Source organism: Sorex fumeus, unplaced genomic scaffold (assembly GCF_029834395.1).
Source record: "Sorex fumeus unplaced genomic scaffold, SorFum_2.1 ptg000094l, whole genome shotgun sequence".
NCBI classification, from domain to species: domain Eukaryota; kingdom Metazoa; phylum Chordata; class Mammalia; order Eulipotyphla; family Soricidae; genus Sorex; species Sorex fumeus.
In genome coordinates, this window is record NW_026606151.1 from 12835117 (window position 1) to 12854177 (window position 19061).

Genomic DNA, 19061 nt, shown 5'->3' on the forward strand with positions numbered 1-19061 from the left:
CTCTCCCGTGCCTGTAGCGCGCTGGGGTCGGCCTCTCTGCCCCTTGCAACGCCACGCCCGGGACAGGGGGGGCACCTAGGAAGCTTGGAGGGGCTCGCGGGGACGGGCACCTGCGCGCCGCGCTACCCTCCCGGCTGCTCTTTCATCGGGGATGATCTCAATCCCGTGGCCTGAGCGCTCTACACAACCGCTCCCCTCCCCCATCAAATCACCCCCGCAGTGGACTCCCGGCTGGGATGCGCGGGTGCCCGGGGCGCCAGCCGCCAAGGGCAAGGTCACATTTGCTCATCGCCGCTGCCCAGCTTTGCGGGAGGGCGTGGGTTCCCTGAGTCGCTGAGCTCCGCCCGGGCGTTTTGCTGCCTGGGTGATTTTGTGGGTGTGTGTGTGTGGGGGGGGGGGGGTTGGGGTAGGGGGATTGGGAGTTTTCTCTGTTAATTGGCCGGAGGGAGGCGCCTTTGGAGGCAAACAAGACTTGGATCCCCGCTCAGAATAAGCTGGGTCGACCTTGGAGGAATTGCTTAACCTCAGCCCACGCGTGTTTGTAAAAGGGTTTTGTAAAATCTACCACCTCGGGGCTCCTCCCCTCGCCCCCATCCCCGTGGTTCTGTTGTGAGATGCTGCTAAAAGCAGGAAATCGCAGCGTTCACAGTGATAGTAAAACGAGCCACCCCAAAAAATGAAAACGAGGCCACCCAGGAGCTGGGTCAAACATCAAACCAACCAGGGCGTCATTAGCATCCGTGGGCGGGTCGCCGCTGGGTCCCATTCTTCACCCCCCCTGGCATTTCGGTCTGAAATTCCAACTTCACAAAAGGCAGCGAGCGTGGCCTTGGTGAAGGTGGACAGTGAATGCGCAGCCCCGTGCCCGGGAGGGGCGGGCTCAGAGACGCGCGGGCCGGTGCATCGACCTTTCTAGATTCTTGCTGAGTCTCTGGCCACAGCTGTTCAGGTACTTGATACTTTGAATTTTGTTTTGGCTGAGCCGAGGCCACTTTGTCTCAGAGTCACTCACCTCTGGCTGAAGTGGAAGTGCAGAACTTAGTCTTTGTGTATGCGTGTGAATCTGGGCGGGAATGGAGACAATGTTTCCTTCTGGGTCTGTTGAAGGAACTTGGGGAGACAGGAAGCCTTGATGGTCTTACCGCAGGACCGAGAAACGGGTGTGTTTCCACCTCCTGCCTGCAGAGAGCGCTCCACACGTGCTAGTCGAGTTCAACTGTCCTGGGCAAAATGGTTCTGTGCAAGAATTTGAGGCCGAGAAAAGTGAAGTCAACGGTGGCTGTTCCTCTTGATCCAAAAAGACACTCTTTATCTTTCTAAGGTTCTGTGTCAAGTGGTCCTCCACGCGCCGCCGTTTTTCTGACTTCACCATTAGACTGTGTAGGCAAAACAGCACCCCGGGACAGCACAAAAAATGTACTTATAGGCATGCACAAAAAATGTTTCATTTTGGGCTGGAGAGCTAGTACAGCAGGTAAAATGTTTGCCTTGTACTGTGGGTTCAATCCCTGGAACCCCATATGGTACCCTGAGCACTGCCAGGAGTAATTCCTGAGCTCAGAGCCGAGAGTAACCCCCTGAGCACTGTTGGGTATGCCACCCTTAAGAAAAAAGTTTCATTTCTAAAACCAGAAGAGGAAAAAAAAGGAATGTTTAGGCCACATGGTTAAGTATTTATTAAATGGAGAAAGTGATTAATTTATATGAAGGATAGTTGTCACCGGGCAGAAACGCTCAGGGCCTGGAAATTTATGCCAGCCTCATTGTCAGGCTGTTGAATGTCCTCTGCAGGGCATTGGCAGTGGGGTCGGTTCCCTCCAAGCTCCTGTCTGCCCTCTCAGTTGTCCTGATGGCTCCAGAGTCCAGCTGGGTACTGATCTCAGAGGTGCAAGGATGAATGGGACCTTTTCTTCCTTTCTCTTAAGCCCACTCTTCTCTGGGCACCTGCTCTGAATTCTAATCCCTTCAGCTACCCCCTCAGGACACTTGGAAGACAGAGATATCACACTCTGAGCTCACATTGTTGTTTTTTATTAATCTTAGAAGCTTATGGACAATAAAACTTGAGCTCACTGAACTCCGCCTTTGCTTCAAAACCCCACCCAAATTTGCTTTATGTACATAGGTTAATGATTATCCAAGATGTCCTGCTGACGAGCTGAGAGAATTTTTTCCTTGATTTTGGGGGGGGGGGTGTTTATTGTTGGGGGCTGCCCAGAGGTATTTTGGGGGGACTATTTCTAGCTCTATGCTTGGGGGTTGCTTCCTGGTGGGGCCGGTGGAAGGATTGAATCCGGGCTTCCTCCAAGCAAAGCGTAAATTGAGCCTGTTACGTTACCTCTGCAGCCTCTCAGGATTATTATTAGGGGGTCCAGTGGTTGGGTCATACCTGGTGGTGATCAGGTGACCAGGGCTTTGTCCTGGCTCTGTGCTCAGGGAGTCACTTGTGGGGGTGCTCAGGGGGCCCTGTGTGGTGCTAGGGATTGAACCAGGCCGGCCCTGTGCAAGGCAAACACCTATCTGCTGTCTGATCTCACCAGCCCTTTCTTTATTTTTCTTGCTTTTTGGGTCACAACTGGCGATGCACAGGGCTCACTCCTGGCTCTGCACTCAGGAATTACTTCCTGGCGGTGCTCAGGGGACCATATGGGATGCTGGGAATCAAACCTGGGTCGGCCGCGTGCAAGGCAAACGCCCTACCCGCTGTGCTATCGCTCCAGCCCCTCCCCAGCCCTTGGTCATCATTAAGTGGATTCCTCGAGGATTCTTCTCTCCGGGGGTTGGCAGCTGACTGTGCTGTGGGTTCCAGAGGAAATCTGGCTTGATGACATCCCATTTCCTGTGCACCTCCTTCCCCCGGAGCTGCAGTTACCACCTCTGCCTGCCCAAGCCCTCTTATCTGGTCATTTCTGCGTCCGTCCCCCCACCCCTGTTCCTGCCTGCACTCCCGCCCTCCCTCCGTGCGCCGCCGGCTGCAGGAACCTGACCCCGTGGGGCCGATAGGTCAGAGGCAGAGAGACGAGAGCAGCTGCTCTTGTGCAACCGCGGCCCGTGCTGGTATCTGTTGCCAAACCCCAGGAGCGGAGCCGGTTCCAGCAGGCCCTCGGCACGGACACAGCCCGTCTGGCTCTCGCGGCTGCGCTGCGGGGCTGAGGGAGCCCCGGGGGGGTTCCTGTGTGCGAAGATGATGATGCGCCCCAGATCAGAGCTTGGAAGGTGAGGTGGCCGGAGACGGTGACTCTGGGCCCCGGCGGGGGCAAGTTTCCTGGGTTTGTTGTTGTTTTGGTTTGGGAGCTACATCTGGCGGTGCTCAGGGCTGACTCCTGGCTCTGTGCTCAGGGCCAACTCCGGGTGGAACTCAGCTGGGACCAAACACGGGTCGGTCAAGTGCAAGCCAAGTGCCTTCCCCACTGTACTGTATATATCTCTGGATCTCTCTCTATCTCTGTCGCTGTCTCTCTCAAGAAAGTTAAAAAAATAAAATTAGAGACAGCTTTGCTCGAATCCTTATCCCTGTTGCCAAAGAAATGCAGAGCAAGTCTGGCTCAGTGTTGGCCTGGAGCCCGGGTCACTCATCCCGGGGCCCTCTGCTCTCCCGGGTAGACGCTGTGTTTGCTATTCTGGGGGAGTTGAACGGTGGGGAGGAGACGCCCGCTGACTCTGTGGGGAAGTGATATTATTTGGGCAGCAGGCCGGGTTTCCTGTCACTCACCCGCCCCCCAGCATCGCTGGGGCTCTGGGTCTGGGTTGCAGGCAGTGCGTGAAGCAGGAGTGATGAGAGCATGTTTGCTTGCAGCTTCTGGGCCAGCCTGCTGCTGGGACTGGGCGCGCTCTGTCCCCGAGGGGCCCCGTGCGGCATCTCCACACACATCGAAATAGGTGAGTGTGCCGTGGGCCGTGGAGATGAGAGAGATGAGAGAGGCTGGCGGGTGTTGGGGCTGGGGTGCTGGGCTTGGGGGTGGGGGGCAGTAGTAGAGGGACAGGAAGCCAGAGAACAGAGGTGTCTGAAGTGTTTCTCTGGGGAAGCAGTTGGAGTTAATGAAGTTAATGAAGCAGAGGTAAATAGTAGAGGGCAGGCAGGGGAGGGGGTTCGGGGTGAACTGTGACAGAAGTGAAGGGTGCATTTCACTTTTTTTCTTTTTTCTTTTTTTTCTTTTTTGGGTCATACCCAGTGATGCACTCCTGGCTCTGCACTCAGGAATTATCCCTGGAAGTGCTCAGGGATATGGGATGCTGGGAATCGAACCCGAATTGGCCATGTGCAAGGCAAATGCCCTACCCGTTGTGCAATCGCGCGCCAGAACTCTCCCCTCTTTTTTTTTTTAATGAACACTGTGAGATACAGTTACAGACTTACAAACTTTCGTGATACTTACAAAGTTTCAGTCATACAATGATCAAAGAGCCATCCCTCTACCAGTGCCCATTCTCCACCACTAATGTTCCCAGTATCCCTCCCCCCTTCCTCCCCCCCCCCGCCCCCCACCTCTGTGGCTGAAACCATTCCCTTTCTCTCTCTCTCTCTCTCTCTCTCTCTCTCTCTCTCCTTTGGAGTGTTATGGTTGGCAATACAGGACATTTCAGTTCTTTAACATTTTCCAATGCTTGGAAATGTACAAGGCCCGCATGTGCGACCCCGGGGCGAAGTAGCTTTGGTGACAGTTGGTTTCTGGGAAGGGGAGTTTGAATCATCACTGGCGTTAGAAGATCCAGAAGGGTGATGGGGTGGGAAACAGGTGTGTGTGTGGGGGGGGGGGCAGAACCAGGCAGTTGCCAGTGAACCCGGGGTGAGGGCAGAGGGATTTGGAGGAAGGTGAGTCGGGGCACAAAGACTTGATTCTTGAATGAGGCGTGTTTGTAGATTTTTTTTTTTTTGACTCATGGAAAATGTGAAGCAAAGTATAAACAGTGCAATGGGATTGCGGTGTGTGGCGGAGGGTGAGGGCTATTGCAGATACGGCCAGCGTACTGGCTTTTCTTTTGTTGGGTGAGAAACCATAACTCTCTAGGAGGTGCAAAGCAGAACCAGCAAGGGGTAAACAAGTCTATTAATACTACTGTAAAAGATAAAAAACAAAGTTTCAAAAGTTCGCATTTTTCCGTTAAGTGATCTTTCGGGAGTGGTTTTCCTTTTAGTTGAACGTGCTAGGTTTCTGCTTTTATTCCTCCAGGACACAGGGCTCTAGAGTTCCTTCAGCTTCACAACGGACGTGTTAACTACAAGGAGGTATGAAATTTGATATTTTAAAAAGTCACTTGTGTGTTGTAACTATCTCCCACAGATCCTAACATATATATTTACCCATTCCTAAATTACTCGGCCCTATTCTGGCCCTTTATATACTCTTCTGGTTCTACAGCTAAATGACTTTGTGAGACAAGGATTTTTTTCTTTTGCTCTTTGGGTTATATTAGCCAATGATGCTCAGAAGTTACTTCTGGCTCTGTGCTCAGGAATCGCTCCTGGTGGTGCTCGGGGGACCATGAGGGATGTTGGGAATTGAAACTGGGTTGGGCATGGGTAAGGCAAATACCCTCCACACTGTACTATCGCTTCAGCCCCAAGGATGGTTCTTAAATATTGATATTTGTAAGAGTGGTTAATGTTCTCTGCTCACCTCAGAATCAGGTCAGATTCACCTCCTGATAATTTAGAATGGAGGCAAGATGGTAAAAGAACTAAAATCGGCTATATTTCCAACCCCCCCCCCCCCCTTTCTTCATTTGTTTTAACTCCCTTGACTGCCAGTTTAACAGACCCTGCTGGGGAAAAAAAAAACAGTATTCATGTTTGATTGCCCCATTTATAATGAAAAATAAACAGCCACCAACCAGGTAGCCACCATTGATGATTTTATGGTGAACACATCGCTTCCTGTTTAACCTTGTGGAAAGAAAGTATCATGGCAATAAGGAGCGTCCATGTGAGCCAGCTTGGTTCTTACCGTCCTTATGAATCAATACACCATTTCCTCCTCAGCTCTTTGTATTATTATTCTTTTTTTTTTTTTTTGCTTTTTGGGTCACACCAGGCAATGCACAGGGGTTACTCCTGGCTCGGCACTCAGGAGTTACTCCTGGCAGTGCTCAGGGGACCATATGGGATGCTGGGAATCGAACCCGGGTCGGCCGCGTGCAAGGCAAACGCCCTACCCGCTGTGCTATCTCTCCAGCCCCATTATTCATTTCTTAAGTCCAAGTCTTTTTTTTTTTTATGTAGGAGTACTACTATTTATTCAGCCATTGATTAAGCTGATTGAAGCAGGCATAAAATCCACGTTACTTTTGTTTAAAATTTTTTTTTAAATTGGATATCCGTGAGATAGACCCTGACAAAGCTATTCATAGTTGAGTTTCAGTCATACAACGATCCAGCACTATCTCTCCGCCAGTGCACATTTCCCACCACCAGTGTCCCCTATTTCCCTCTCACCATCCTTTAACCTTTCACCCTCCCCCCACCCCCAGCCTCCCTCTATGAGAGGCATGTTCCTTCCTGTTCTCTCTCTCCTCCTCTTAAGCCAAAGTCTTATGTACGCTCCGGATGGATTAACAGAGGATCAAGCTAGAAACACAGAACTCTGGCCGGGCTTGCACAGATCATACAAAAACTCTGCCCATCTGTGGGGATCGATGCAGCCAGTCAGCATCTGTCAGGCTGTTTCCTATGCGACCACTTCAGTGGCCAGGCTGACAAGTTCAGAGGTCACCCCAAAGGTGACCAGGTTGTGGTGGGAGCAAAAGAAACTGCAGACACACGGAGATGTAGAAGAGACAAGGGATTTGATGAGCAAAGGCAGGGCAAAGTACCTCCTGTCTTCCTTAGTTAACACAGGAGTTATGTGAACATTTTATTTTATTTTTTTTGTTTTGTTTTTTGGGTCACACCCAGCGATGCACAGGGGTTACTCCTTGCTCTGCACTCAGGAATTACTCCTGGCGGTGCTCAGGGGACCATATGGGATGCTGGGAATAGAACCCCAGGTCGACCGTGTTCAAGGCAAACGCCCTACCCACTGTGTTATCTCTCTAGACCCACGTGAGCATTCTAAGTGTTGGTGGCCTTCTGGGATGACATCAATCTTTCATTATGACAAATGCCAAGGAGAAGCATGTGTGTCCATTTAACATGTTCTAAGTCAAGTTGAAGGGACCAGAAGGATGGCACAGGGATGAACATGCTTGCTTTCATGCCCCCCACCCCATTTCAGTCTCCATACACTCTCATGTGCCCCTCCCCCCAGTACCACCAGGGGTTGTTCTTGAGCACAGAGCTAGGAGTACCTGCTCGCACTGCCAATTATGGCCCCAACCCCCACCATCCAAAATTAAAGTCGAGGATACAAGTTGACCTTTACTAGTAAATCTCTCTGCACATGCTCAGGTTGCCTTTAAATAGGCAGATTCTTATTTCTTTCGAGTGTCTGTCTGTCTTTTTGTCTGTTTTGGGGCCATGTCAGTGGTGCTCAGGCCTTACTCCTGGCTCTGTGCTCAGGGATCACTCTGGTGGGTTTGGGGGACCACGTGTGGTGACGGGGATAGAACCTGGGTTGACTCTGTGCAAGGCAAATACCGTACCCCCTGTACTATCTCTCTGACCCCCTTGGTAAGCCTCAGTTCTGGTGGCAGAGCCCAAAGGTTTGTTTTCACTGGACACTGTCCATTCTCGTGCTTTGTTTCTTCAGATCCCACATGATGAATGAGATCATTCAGTATTTTCCTTTCTTCCCCTGACTTACTTCACTTAACATGACACCACCCGGTTCTAGCCAGATTGTAGGAAAAGGCAAGATCGCATCTTTCCTTAGAGCAAAGCAATAATCCACGGTATAGAAATTACCATCATTTCTTCATTCATCCCTCTGAACTTGGGTATTTGGGGCATTTCCAGATCTTAGCAATTTGTCCTTCGCATGGCAATGAACTAGGCGCGCATGGACCTTTCTGAATAAATGGTTTTGTGTCCTCGAGGGTGATGCCCAGGAGTGGGGTCACTGAGTCATATAGACATTCTGTTTTTAACGTATTGAGAAGTTGTCACACCATTTCTCCATCGTGGCTGAACCCGGGGCCATTCCCACATACAAGATGGTTGTTCCTTTTTCACATCCTCATTAGCTCTGGTTGCTTCAAGGTTTTTGTTGTACAGAGGAAGAAGAATAGGGAAGAGCAGTCAACTGCAAGGTTCCGTGGATGGTACTCTTTAACTCGTGATACAGGAGGTGCCTGCCGCATTTTCACGCTGGAAATTAAGTTTTCAGTTCATAATGAAGTGTGTATGTGTAGGTAGCTCTATTGACACTATGTACTCCTTGTGTGTGGTGCTGAGGATCAAACCTAAATCTCCTGCCTGCAAGCCAGGCCCTTTACTCCTGAACCACATCCCTGGACCCCTCAGACTCGAACCACTAGTTAAACATCCAAGTGGTAGTTCTTGCCTGGGGTAATTATTATGGTAATGTTACCAAATGTGTTGATCTGCTTCTGTCATTCCTTCTATATTTATAAGTTGACATTCTGCTGAAAGGGCATTTCCTTCTTCATTAATGCATTATCTTATCAGAATACATTCATGCCTTTCTATTTTCTTCAGTATTTTATAATACATTACTGTCATTATCTTTTTTATTTTTCTTTTTCGGTCATACCCAGAGATGCTCAGGGGTTACTCTTGGTTCTGCACTCAGGAATTACCCCTGGCAGTGCTTGGGAAACCATATGGGAAGCCGGGGATTGAACCCAGGTTGGCTGCATAAAGGCAAATGCCCTGTCCTCTATACTATCGCTCTGGCCCCTTACTGTCCATTATCTTGATGCTCAAATTGTCTTAACTTTTGTTTCCAGTTGGCACTAACAAAATATATCTGTCTGCCTTCCTGCTTTCCTGCTTTTCTGTTACCTACTTAAAACCACGATTTCACACATACATCTCCAATTACAATCCATCTTCACCGGACTTCACCTAAATTCTCAGAGTCCATTGATTTTCTTCTCTAGGTTTCCTGACTAGGCTTGGCCCATCCCTCCATCCCCATCACTACCAACTAGATCCCTGTGACCCAGAAGCACCTTCCTCCCCCCAACCAGAGAAAACATGGATAGCTAAGTGAGGGCGAATACCCTTAAGAGCTTATATAGTACTGTACTGTCCTCCCGTTGTTCATCGATTTGCTCGAGCCGGCCCAGTAACATCTCCATTGTGAGACTTGTTACTGTGTTTGGCATATTGAATACATCACAGGTAGCTTGCCAGGCTTTGCCGTGCAGGTGAGATACTCTCGGTAGCTTGCTGGGCTCTCCAAGAGGGACAGAGGAATTGAACTGGGTTGGTTGCATGCAAGGCAAACGCCCTACCCGCTGTGCTATCACTCCATCCCAAGAGCTTATATACTTCATTAAAAATTCTTAAGTATTTCAGATTTTGAAACAGATCTGCTTCAGGGTTTAAAAACTATTTCTTTCTTTATTCAGGGGGAGGATTGGGCAATTCCTGGCAATACCAAGGGCTTACTCCCGTGTGCTCAGAGGTCAGTCTTGGAGGGGCTGTGGGGACCATAGGTGGTGCCAGAGATCGAACCCAGCTTGGCAGCATGCAAAGTTAGTACCCTGTCCACTGTACTGTCTCGCCAGGCCCCCAATTTCATCCTTTATTCCTATCACCCATCGAGTTATCAAGAATGCATGCGTCTGTATTTCCTTGTTATCTTACTGTCTTCTTTTGCTATCACACTATTATTTCCTTGCCTCACAATAATGATCACGATCATCTTGTTGTTCGTCGATTGCCTCAAGCAGGCACCCATAACGTCTCCTTCGCCCTAGCCCTGAGATTTTAAAAAGTGCCATATTCAAGGCTCTTTCGGGGTTAGGAGAATGAGACCCATCGTTGTTACTGGTATTTGGCATATTGGGTATGCCACGGGGAGTTTGCCAGACTCTGCCGTGTGGGCAGGTTACATTCGGTAGCCTGCCAAGTTGTCCAAAGGAAGAACGAGATTTTCTTAGCTTAACACATTTTTATATCTGAAGGACATGGCTTTGCTCTGTATTTCTCTCCTTCCCCTACCCACCTTCCCAGGAAGTTTTCTGATTATTTTGGCGACAAGGGCCACCGTCACTGTCACTGTCCCTGTCCGCCTGTTGTTCATCGATTTGCTCGAGCGGGCCCAGTAATGTTTCTATTTTGAGACTTGTTGTTACTGTGTTTGGCATATTGAATACGTCATGGGGAGCTTGTCAGGCTTTGCTGTGCGGGCGAGATACTCTCGGTAGCTTGCCGGGCTCTCTGAAAGGGGCGGAGGAATCGAACCTGGCTCGGCAGGGCTGGCTGCACGCAAGGCAAATGCCCTACCGCTGTGCTATCGCTCCAGCCCACCGACAGGAGTACTTTCCAAAATTTGTTCAGAGTTACTTTTTTTATTTTCCCACTGTTGAAAAATGATGCTTTTTAAATGATGAAATAGAAATGTGACTTATGATACTTTTATATATAATTTCACTAGGAGATGCCTTGGTGAATATTAATTTTTGGTGTGTGTGTGTGTGTGTGTGTGTGTGTGTGTGTGTGTAGGGGGGGGTTGGGCCACACCTGGATGTGATCAGGCATCATTCCTGACTCTGCTCAGGGATCACTCCTGACAGATCCCGCCTCTGTTCATATACCCGGTGGTTCTGGAATCCTACAGTTGGAAGTGGACAGGGTCTGAATTTCTCAGTCTGCTGACCATCTCAGCCCACTAATCTATTTCTCTGCACCCCCCCCCCCCCCCAGCTGTTACATGAACATCAGGATGCGTACCAGGCCGGGACAGTATTTCCGGATTCGTTTTACCCCAGCATTTGTGAAACCGGTAAGACAAGCATTTCAAACCAAATGATGCCATTTTTTACTTGAATAGCTATCACTTAAAAAAAAAATAGTGAATTATTGGGGCCAGAGAGTAGTACAGTGGGAAGGGCATTTGCCTTGCACACGGCCAACCCAGGTTCAATCCCCAGCATTCCTTATGGTAGGAGTAATTTCTGAGTGCAGAGTGAGGAGTAACCCCTGAGCATTCCAGGTATGACACCCCCCCAAACAAAACAAAAAATATGGTGCATTACTTTGCAGGGGAAGGGCTGTGGTTATACTCAGTGATTATATATCTACCTCTGTCTGTGTCAATAATTTACCTGTCATTTATACATCTGTGTATATACGTATGTGTATATATGTATATATGTATATGTGTAGTACAGCACATTACATTTCTACTACCGCTGACCAACGAATTGGTTCATACAGTTGCTCTTTAAATCTAATTAAAATTTTCAAAGTTCTGAAACCTTTTTTTTTTCTTTTTGGGTCACACCCAGAGATGGTCAGGGCTTATTCCTGGCTCTGCACTTAGGAATTACTCCTTGCAGTGCTCGGGGGACCATATGGCATGCTGGAAATTGAACCAGGGTTGGCCGCATGCAAGGCAAATGCCCTACCCATTGTGCTATCATTCCAGTTCCTGAAACCTTTATTCTAAGCACCTTTACTCATTTGACTATTCTGTGGCAAGAGAACACATTTTATTTTATTTATTTATTTATTTTTGGCTTTTTGGGTCACATTCGGCGATGCATAGGGGTTACTCCTGGCTTTGCACTCAGGAATCACTCCTGGCGGTGCTCAGGGGACCATATGGGATGCTGGGAATTGAACCCAGGTTGGCCGCGTGCAAGGCAAACGCTCTACTCGTTGTGCTATCACTTCAGCCCAGGAGAACACATTTTAAAATTAACCCTGAACACAGAGTCAGGAGTCCTGAGCATTGCCAGGTGCGCCCCCCCCCCACTCAAACCCAAAGAAAGTCAACTGACAGGTGTGTTTTGAAAACATACCCTTTATGTTGTCATGTTCATGTGGGAACAGGAAATGTCACTTACATGCTGAGTGTGGTTTCACTTCTTTTTGGGTCACACCAATGACGCTCAGGGGTTAGTCCTGGCTGTGCACTCAGGAATTACTCCTGGCGGTGCTGGGGTGACCACATGGGATGCCAGGGATTGAACCCTGGTTGGCCGTGTGCAAGGCAAACACTCTGCCCGCTGTATACTATGGCTCCTCCACTTCTTTATTGGGCCACTTAACATGCCACTCTGTTGTCAAATGTTGAGCAAGTCTGTGCTGTCGTGTTACTAGTAAACCAGGTTTATGGGACTGTACCATCAGGGCCCCAGGGGGACCCAGAAGGTACACCCAGACTGAATCATTGTGGGGGCAGCTTACACACCTCCTCCAGCGCCAGGACACAGGAAAACTTTGGTCAAGGGATGGGGAGGAGGAAGCTACTGGAATTGCAGTTTGGTGGAGGGAAGGCCTTCGGGTGAGGGCTGGGTTCAGTCTCAGAACATGCTGGCACACTGGCACCCACACAAGCAGAACTGAAACATTAAAACCCCAATCTCTCTTCCTTTGCTCACACTTCCTGTTAGTTTTCCCCATTGGCCAAACTCAACCCAAACAAAGTCAGAAGGCAAAGAAACTGGTGGAGGGGGACCCTCTCCCAGCCCAGCCCAGACACATTGTCCAAGGTGGAGGGCACCCAGAGAGGACCTGGGTGGGGAGTGGGGGTTCAAGGAAAGACCCCAGTACACTGGCGCATCATGGCGCCCCTTTATGGAGTCTTAGAATCATCAGCCATTATTTCCAGAAACATGTAGGGCGGCTCTGGACATTTCAATCATTCCCTGAGATAATCTTATCTTATTTTTATTTATTTATTTATTTTTGCTTTTTGGGTCACACCCAGCGATGCACAGGGGTTACTCCTGGTTCTGCACTCAGGAATCACCCCTGGCGGTGCTCAGGGGACCATATGGGATGCTGGGAATCGAACCCGGGTCTATTTGCAAGGCAAACACCCTACCTGCTGTGCTATTGCTCCAGATCCTAATCTTATCTTAAAAGGGGGATTTTTAAGAAGTCAGGCTTGAGAAACATTGCTTAATATGTGTTATCTTTAAAGACATTAACAAAACAAAAGGTAGACAAAGATTCTGGCAAGAGTAGAGAAGGACTTCAAGCTACAAGCTATCTGACATTTTCTGTTGAATTTAGTTTTCAAATGTTTTGTCATTTCTTGGAGGGTTCTGGGTCCACCCCTCCCCTCCCCCCCCCCCCCCCCCCCCCCCCCCCCGCCCGTGCTTTGAGACCATGCCCACCTCTGTGCTGGGGATTGTTACTCATGGTACTTGAAGAACCACGTGGTGCTGGGGACAGAACTGAGGTCAGCCATGCAGGACAAGAGCCTTAACTCCTGCACTATCATTCTGACCCCTTCTATGTCTTTAATAAAGCAACAAATACCTTCTTTTTGGATATAAAGATTGGCACCAGCTGTCGCTGATAACCCAAAAGTTCAGTCAGAAGAGCTGTAGACATGTGCTGATTGCAAGGTAGCTGGCTGATGTTCTCCTGAGATTTTTATCAGTCTTGGGAATATCTGCTTTTCTCTTTTATACTAACTGGGAGGAGACACAAAACAATCCCACTGTACATGTCTTTCTTTTTTATCCACTCATCCATTGATGGGTCTTAGTTGCTGATGGATAAAGAGATTCAAACACAGGGGCCTGAGTGATAGTACAGCAGATAAGATGTTTGTCCTGCATGTGGCCCATCTGGGTTAGATTCCCAGCATTCCATAGGGTCTCCTGAGCCCTTTCAGGAGTGATTCTTGAGTGCAGAGCCAGGGGTAATCCCTGAGCATGCCAGGTGTGGTCCAAAAAGCAAAATAAAACAAAACACACAGAGAGAGAGATAGAGACAGAGATAGTCAGAGACAGAGATAGAGAGAGAGATTCAAACACAGACAGACACACTGCCCCTTATCCTTGGTTTCTGGATGCAGACATTGAAAACCCTTCAATCCTCTGTCCGGCCCAGAAAACCGGAAGTGTTCTGTGTACACTGCTGTTGCCTTTGCTGTTTCAGGGACTTATTTGAATGTCTGAAGAATCCTGGAGGGAGGGAGGAGAGAGCAGGGACCACTCTGGAAAGGTGCCTCAGGCCTGTTTTTGTTTTGCCAGGGAGATTCCACGATGTGTCGGAGAGCACACACTGGACGCCATTTCTTAATGCCAGTGTTCATTACATCCGTGAAAACTACCCCCTGCCCTGGGACAAGGTAGGCATGACCCTGTGCGCCTACCTGAGAACCCATCTCCAGCCCTTCTTTCATACCTGGACCCCTCACCCAATCCCAGACTCAGAGGGCAGCTCACCTTCATATCCTCTGATTGTAAACTTGGCACATTGATTTTTGAATATGTTATTTTTTTAAAGTTTGGACTAAGTCACTTGGTTAAATAGAAATTAATCTGAAAGCACTTCCCAGGCCCTGAAAAATGTTTGTTTGTTTGTTTGTTTGGGGGTTACACCTGGCAATGCTCAGGGGTTACTCCTGGCTCTGCACTCAGGGATCACACCTGGCAGCCATGGGGAACCATATGGGATACCAGAGATCAAACCCAGGTCTACCATGTGCCAAACAAGTATCCGCTGTACTTTGGTACTGGCCCTAGGCTCTGTGAAACATTTTAAAACTCCTTATGTTGTGTGTGGTGTCTGGGCACCCGTTAAATACCCTCCTGATTCAAATATATATATATATATATTTTTTTTTTCTTTTTGGGTCATGCCCAGAGATGTTCAGGAGTTACTTCCGGCTCTGCACTCAGGAATTATTCCTGGCGGTCCTCAGGGGACCCTACGGGATTGCCGGAGATTGAACCTGGGTTGACTGCATGCAAGGCAAATGCCCTCCTCGCTATACTATCATTCCATCCCCTTTTGTGAAGTCTTAATAACAGAAATGGATCCATAACTGTTAAAAATATTTTTTAACATTTATTTATTTATTAATTTGGGTGTGTGTGTGGGTTGATGCTTAGGGATCCCTTCCAGGGGTGCTTAGGGGACCATACGGGGCCAGGGATCAGACCTGGGCCTCCTGCATATGAAGTCCTCTGAGCTGTCTCTTCAGCTGCTAGGATCACTGGTATAAAGACATGCCAACAAGCGTGAATCTGATTTGTTTTGCTTGGCAGAACACAGAGAAACTGGTGGCGTTCCTGTTCGGCATTACCTCCCACATGGTAGCAGATGTGAGCTGGCACAGCCTGGGCATCGAGCAGGGCTTCCTCCAGACCATGGGTGCTGTGAGTGTCTGCCGTTCGGGTCGCCGCCTTTCAGAGAGCCGGAGGACAGACTCCCTCAAAAAACGAACCCCTGGGAAGGAAATGAAAACATGGGCCTTGCCTGCTGTCGTGTACAAATGAGATTTCTTGTTGCGAAGCGAAATTTGTGGGAGTACCCACTTTTCTTTGTCATTCCCATCAATCTCCTTAGTCCTGGGTAGATTCTGGACCCTAGAAGTCCAACCTCTGGCCTTGTGCATGCAAAACCTCGGCTCAACCTCTGAATGACCTCCTTGAGGTGACTCACTTCTTTGTCTTTGCTAGGTACCTCCCAAGCTATTCCACGGAACATGGTGGACTGGAAGGCGTGTGTGTGTGTGGGGGGGGGGGGGGGCGGGGGGTACTCCCGGCAATAACTTGGCCAACTAGGCCAGATGGTGTCATAATTAGACCTGGTGATGTGGGTGCAGCAGTGTTTGGGGGTCTCCAGGGCTATACCAGGTGGGATTTAGAGGTCGTATGGAGCTGGTGGCTGGCTCACGCAAAACCTGGGCTAAAGCACTTACTTTGTACCATATGGGATGCCGGGGATTGAACCTGGGTCAGCCGCGTGCAAGGCAAACACCCTCCCCGCTGTGCTATCGCTCCAGCCCCGCAGGTTGGAATTAAAGATTTCATTGTTGGGGGAGGGGGGAGTGCAGGTGTGAAGCACTTGCCTTGCATATGGCCAGCCGTGATACTGAACATAGTCCTCACCCCAGCACCAGTGAACATATTAATTTATATTTCTTTAAAAATCAGACGATGCACAGCTGTGGAGCTACCCCACTGCTTAGGAAATAGTTATATTGGCATCTGGAACTCCTGACCTTTCTTCTTCTGCAGCCCTTTCTCTCCCCTGAGTGCTCTCTCTGGCCCCTATTTGGTCATATTTTAATAGGAGTAGTTTCGTGTATTTTGCTTTCCTTTTCCATATGAAAATGCCCGTTTCTCAACATTGAGACCTGTGATTTGGTTCCGGGGGTCTTCTGTGATCACTCAGTAATATTAGGCTGGGAGCCCCATGTGGGTCACTTTGGGGGCAAATGTTTGCCCGTATTAAGGGTACACCTCAGCTGCCAACATATGCAGCTTCCACAAATGAAATGATATCATGATCATATGAAGTGCACCTCTAAATATTGAGTTCATTTGTGAAGGAATCCTCAGCAACGTGGTGGGTTAGTTACTAGCTCAAAGCTTGTTTGATTGTGGGGTTGGAGTTTGGGCTTTGCTGTGAAATATATTTCAGAAGATTTTCTTTCTCAGGCTGACTTTCTTTTATTTGATTTTTTTCTCCTCAGATTGATTTTCACGGCTCCTATTCAGAGGCACATTCAACTGGTGACTTCGGTATTTTTTTATTCTATGTCAGTTTATACTTACCTATCTTCTATTCTAGTATCTATCTTGTTTACAATACAGGTAAACTCATTTGGTCATAAAGATAAAAGATGGTGCATGTGTAGTTTTTGCCAAATATCACATTTTGATATAGCTTGTCATAATGTTACAAATGCTTTCTTTTTCTTTCTTTTTTTTTTCTTTTTTTTTTTTTTTTGCTTTTTGGGTTACACCTGGTGATGCACAGGGGTTACTCCTGGCTCTGCACTCAGGAGTTACTCCTGGTGGTGCTCAGGGGACCATATGGGATGCTGGGAATCGAACCCGGGTCAGCCACTTGCAAAGCAAACGTCCTACCCACTGTGCTATCTCTCCAGCCCCCACAAATGCTTTCTTTTAATATCAGATTAAAATCAGTGCTACCGAGTTTCTCCTAATCCTTTAAATTGGTAATACCTGCCTTTTCCCCCCCTGTAGTAAATGATCTTTAGGGATATAAACTAGATGGCAAGAGACACTTATTTGTAAGATCCTTATTGCCCATCTTTCCTTAAAGTAGGAAATCATTTGTTGGACGGGACCTATAGCTCAGGTGATAGAGGACATGGGTCCCGTGTTGTGCGGCTCCATAAAGACAATAAAAACCACATTTTTGGGGCCAGAGAAATGGCACAAAGGGCTGCAGAAGGACCACTGAGCACTGCTCCACTATAATATCAACTTTAAATGATCATTTTTTTCTTAACGATGTGTCTGTGACTAAAACAATTCAACATACAAAAATATAAAGAATGAGGGTCTGAAGTGATAGTACAGCAGCTAAGATGCTTGTTTTACACACGGCAGACCTGGGCTCTATCCTCAGCACCACATATGGTCCCCTGAGCCCTGCCATGAGTGATCTCTGAGCACAGAGTAAATCAGGAGTAAACCTTGAACACCACTGGATGTAGTCCCCCTCTCCCCCCACCCCAATTTTAAGTATATATATAAAGAACATCTGGAATAAGTAAATTTGTTTTGAAGAACACTTTGTGTGGTCATGAATCCACCTGGTACAAATTTAATTTAATTTTTTTTTTCATATCCTAGGAGGAGATGTGCTGAGTCAGTCTGAATTTAACCATAATTACCTGTCCAGGCACTGGTAAGAGCAAAGTCTATTTAAACCTCTGAGCTGGCCACTTTGTTTCCTTTGGTTTACTTAGAAAATGTCACTTAGGACCATAACCAAAAGTTTAATGCACTTGGAAATTTTGGAAAGTGAGACTTTAAGTTGGAATTCTTGAAAAGATTTCATTGTTGGGGTAAAATGCAGGGGTAAAGCACTTGCCTTGCACATGACCAGTCCTGATTCCATCCCCGGTTCTGCACATGGTCTCTGGCCCAGCACCAGTGAACATCACTGTCACTGTATCACTGTCATTCCATTGTTCATCGATTTGCTTGAGTGGGCACCAGTAGTGTCTTTATTTGTCCCATCCCTGAGATTTTAGCAGCCTCTCCTTACTCATCTTTCCCAATGGCGCCATATTGGAGGCTCTTTCAAGGTCAGCGGAATGAGACCCGTTATTGTTACTGTTTTTGACATATTGAATACCACATGGGGAGCTTGCCAGGCTCTGCCATGGCCAGTGAACATACAAAAGAATATTAATTTATATTTATTTAAAAATCAGGTGATGAACAGCTGTGGAACTACCACATTGCTTAGGAAATAGCTGTATTGGCATCAGAAACTCCTGACTTTTTCTTCTGCAGCCCTTTCTCTCCCCACCGGGGGACAACACGACCTGTATTTCCTGTTACTCATTTTGTTGCTTTTCTCCATAGTCTTATGACACATGGTTGAACCCATATCCAGAATATTATGTTGTTTTCACTCTACATGATAAAATGCAATGGACTTATTTCTTATGAAGAGTCAGAAAAAAAAGCAAGCCATAGTCCAAACTCCCCAACCCTTGTCTTCTTATATATTGAGTCGCACCCCTTGAATCTACCCTACCCCCCAGCTCTTTAGAGATCCTTCCCATACTAGGCTGAGGACATTGGCTGGTGTTTTTTTTTCTTTTTGGGTCACACCTGGCAGTGCACAGGGGTTACTCCTGGCTCTGCACTCAGGAATTACTCCTGGCGATGCTTGGGGGACCATATGGGATGCTGGGAATCGAACCCGGGTCTGCCTCGTGCAAGGCAAATGCCCTACCCACTGTACTATTGCTCCAGCCCCTAGTGTTTGTTCTTATAAAGTCCAATATGTGGGATGGTCCTCTCCACTCATTCTCCTTTATAAATCCAAAGTATGTTTCTGTAAATATGGGTAAAAATTTACTGAAAAAGAGGAAAACATAAGATGGAGTGTAAGAATTTTTTGTTTTGCGAGGTGGGGGGAGGGGATGTCATACCCACCAGTGCACAGGGCTAAGTTTTGGCTCTGTGCTCAGGGATCATTCCTGGTGGTTCTTGGAGGACTGGGGATTCAAATGGGGTCAGCCACATGCAAG

At 48.0% G+C, this 19061-nt stretch overlaps 1 protein-coding gene across 2 annotated transcripts in view; it reads left to right on the forward strand.

Moving 5' to 3' along the window:
• Positions 1–3105: 3105 nt before the first annotated feature.
• GPLD1 (glycosylphosphatidylinositol specific phospholipase D1) overlaps positions 3106–19061 on the forward strand; it is a 62155-nt gene continuing 46199 nt past the window's right edge. For both annotated transcript variants that reach the window (XM_056132515.1, XM_056132516.1), the window contains exons 1-8: positions 3106–3216; positions 3797–3879; positions 5172–5227; positions 10772–10850; positions 14062–14159; positions 15082–15192; positions 16515–16563; positions 17647–17701. In XM_056132515.1, coding sequence (XP_055988490.1) covers positions 3185–3216; positions 3797–3879; positions 5172–5227; positions 10772–10850; positions 14062–14159; positions 15082–15192; positions 16515–16563; positions 17647–17701 — 563 coding nt within the window. In that variant the 5' untranslated portion in view covers positions 3106–3184. The remainder of the gene's footprint in view (positions 3217–3796; positions 3880–5171; positions 5228–10771; positions 10851–14061; positions 14160–15081; positions 15193–16514; positions 16564–17646; positions 17702–19061) is intronic.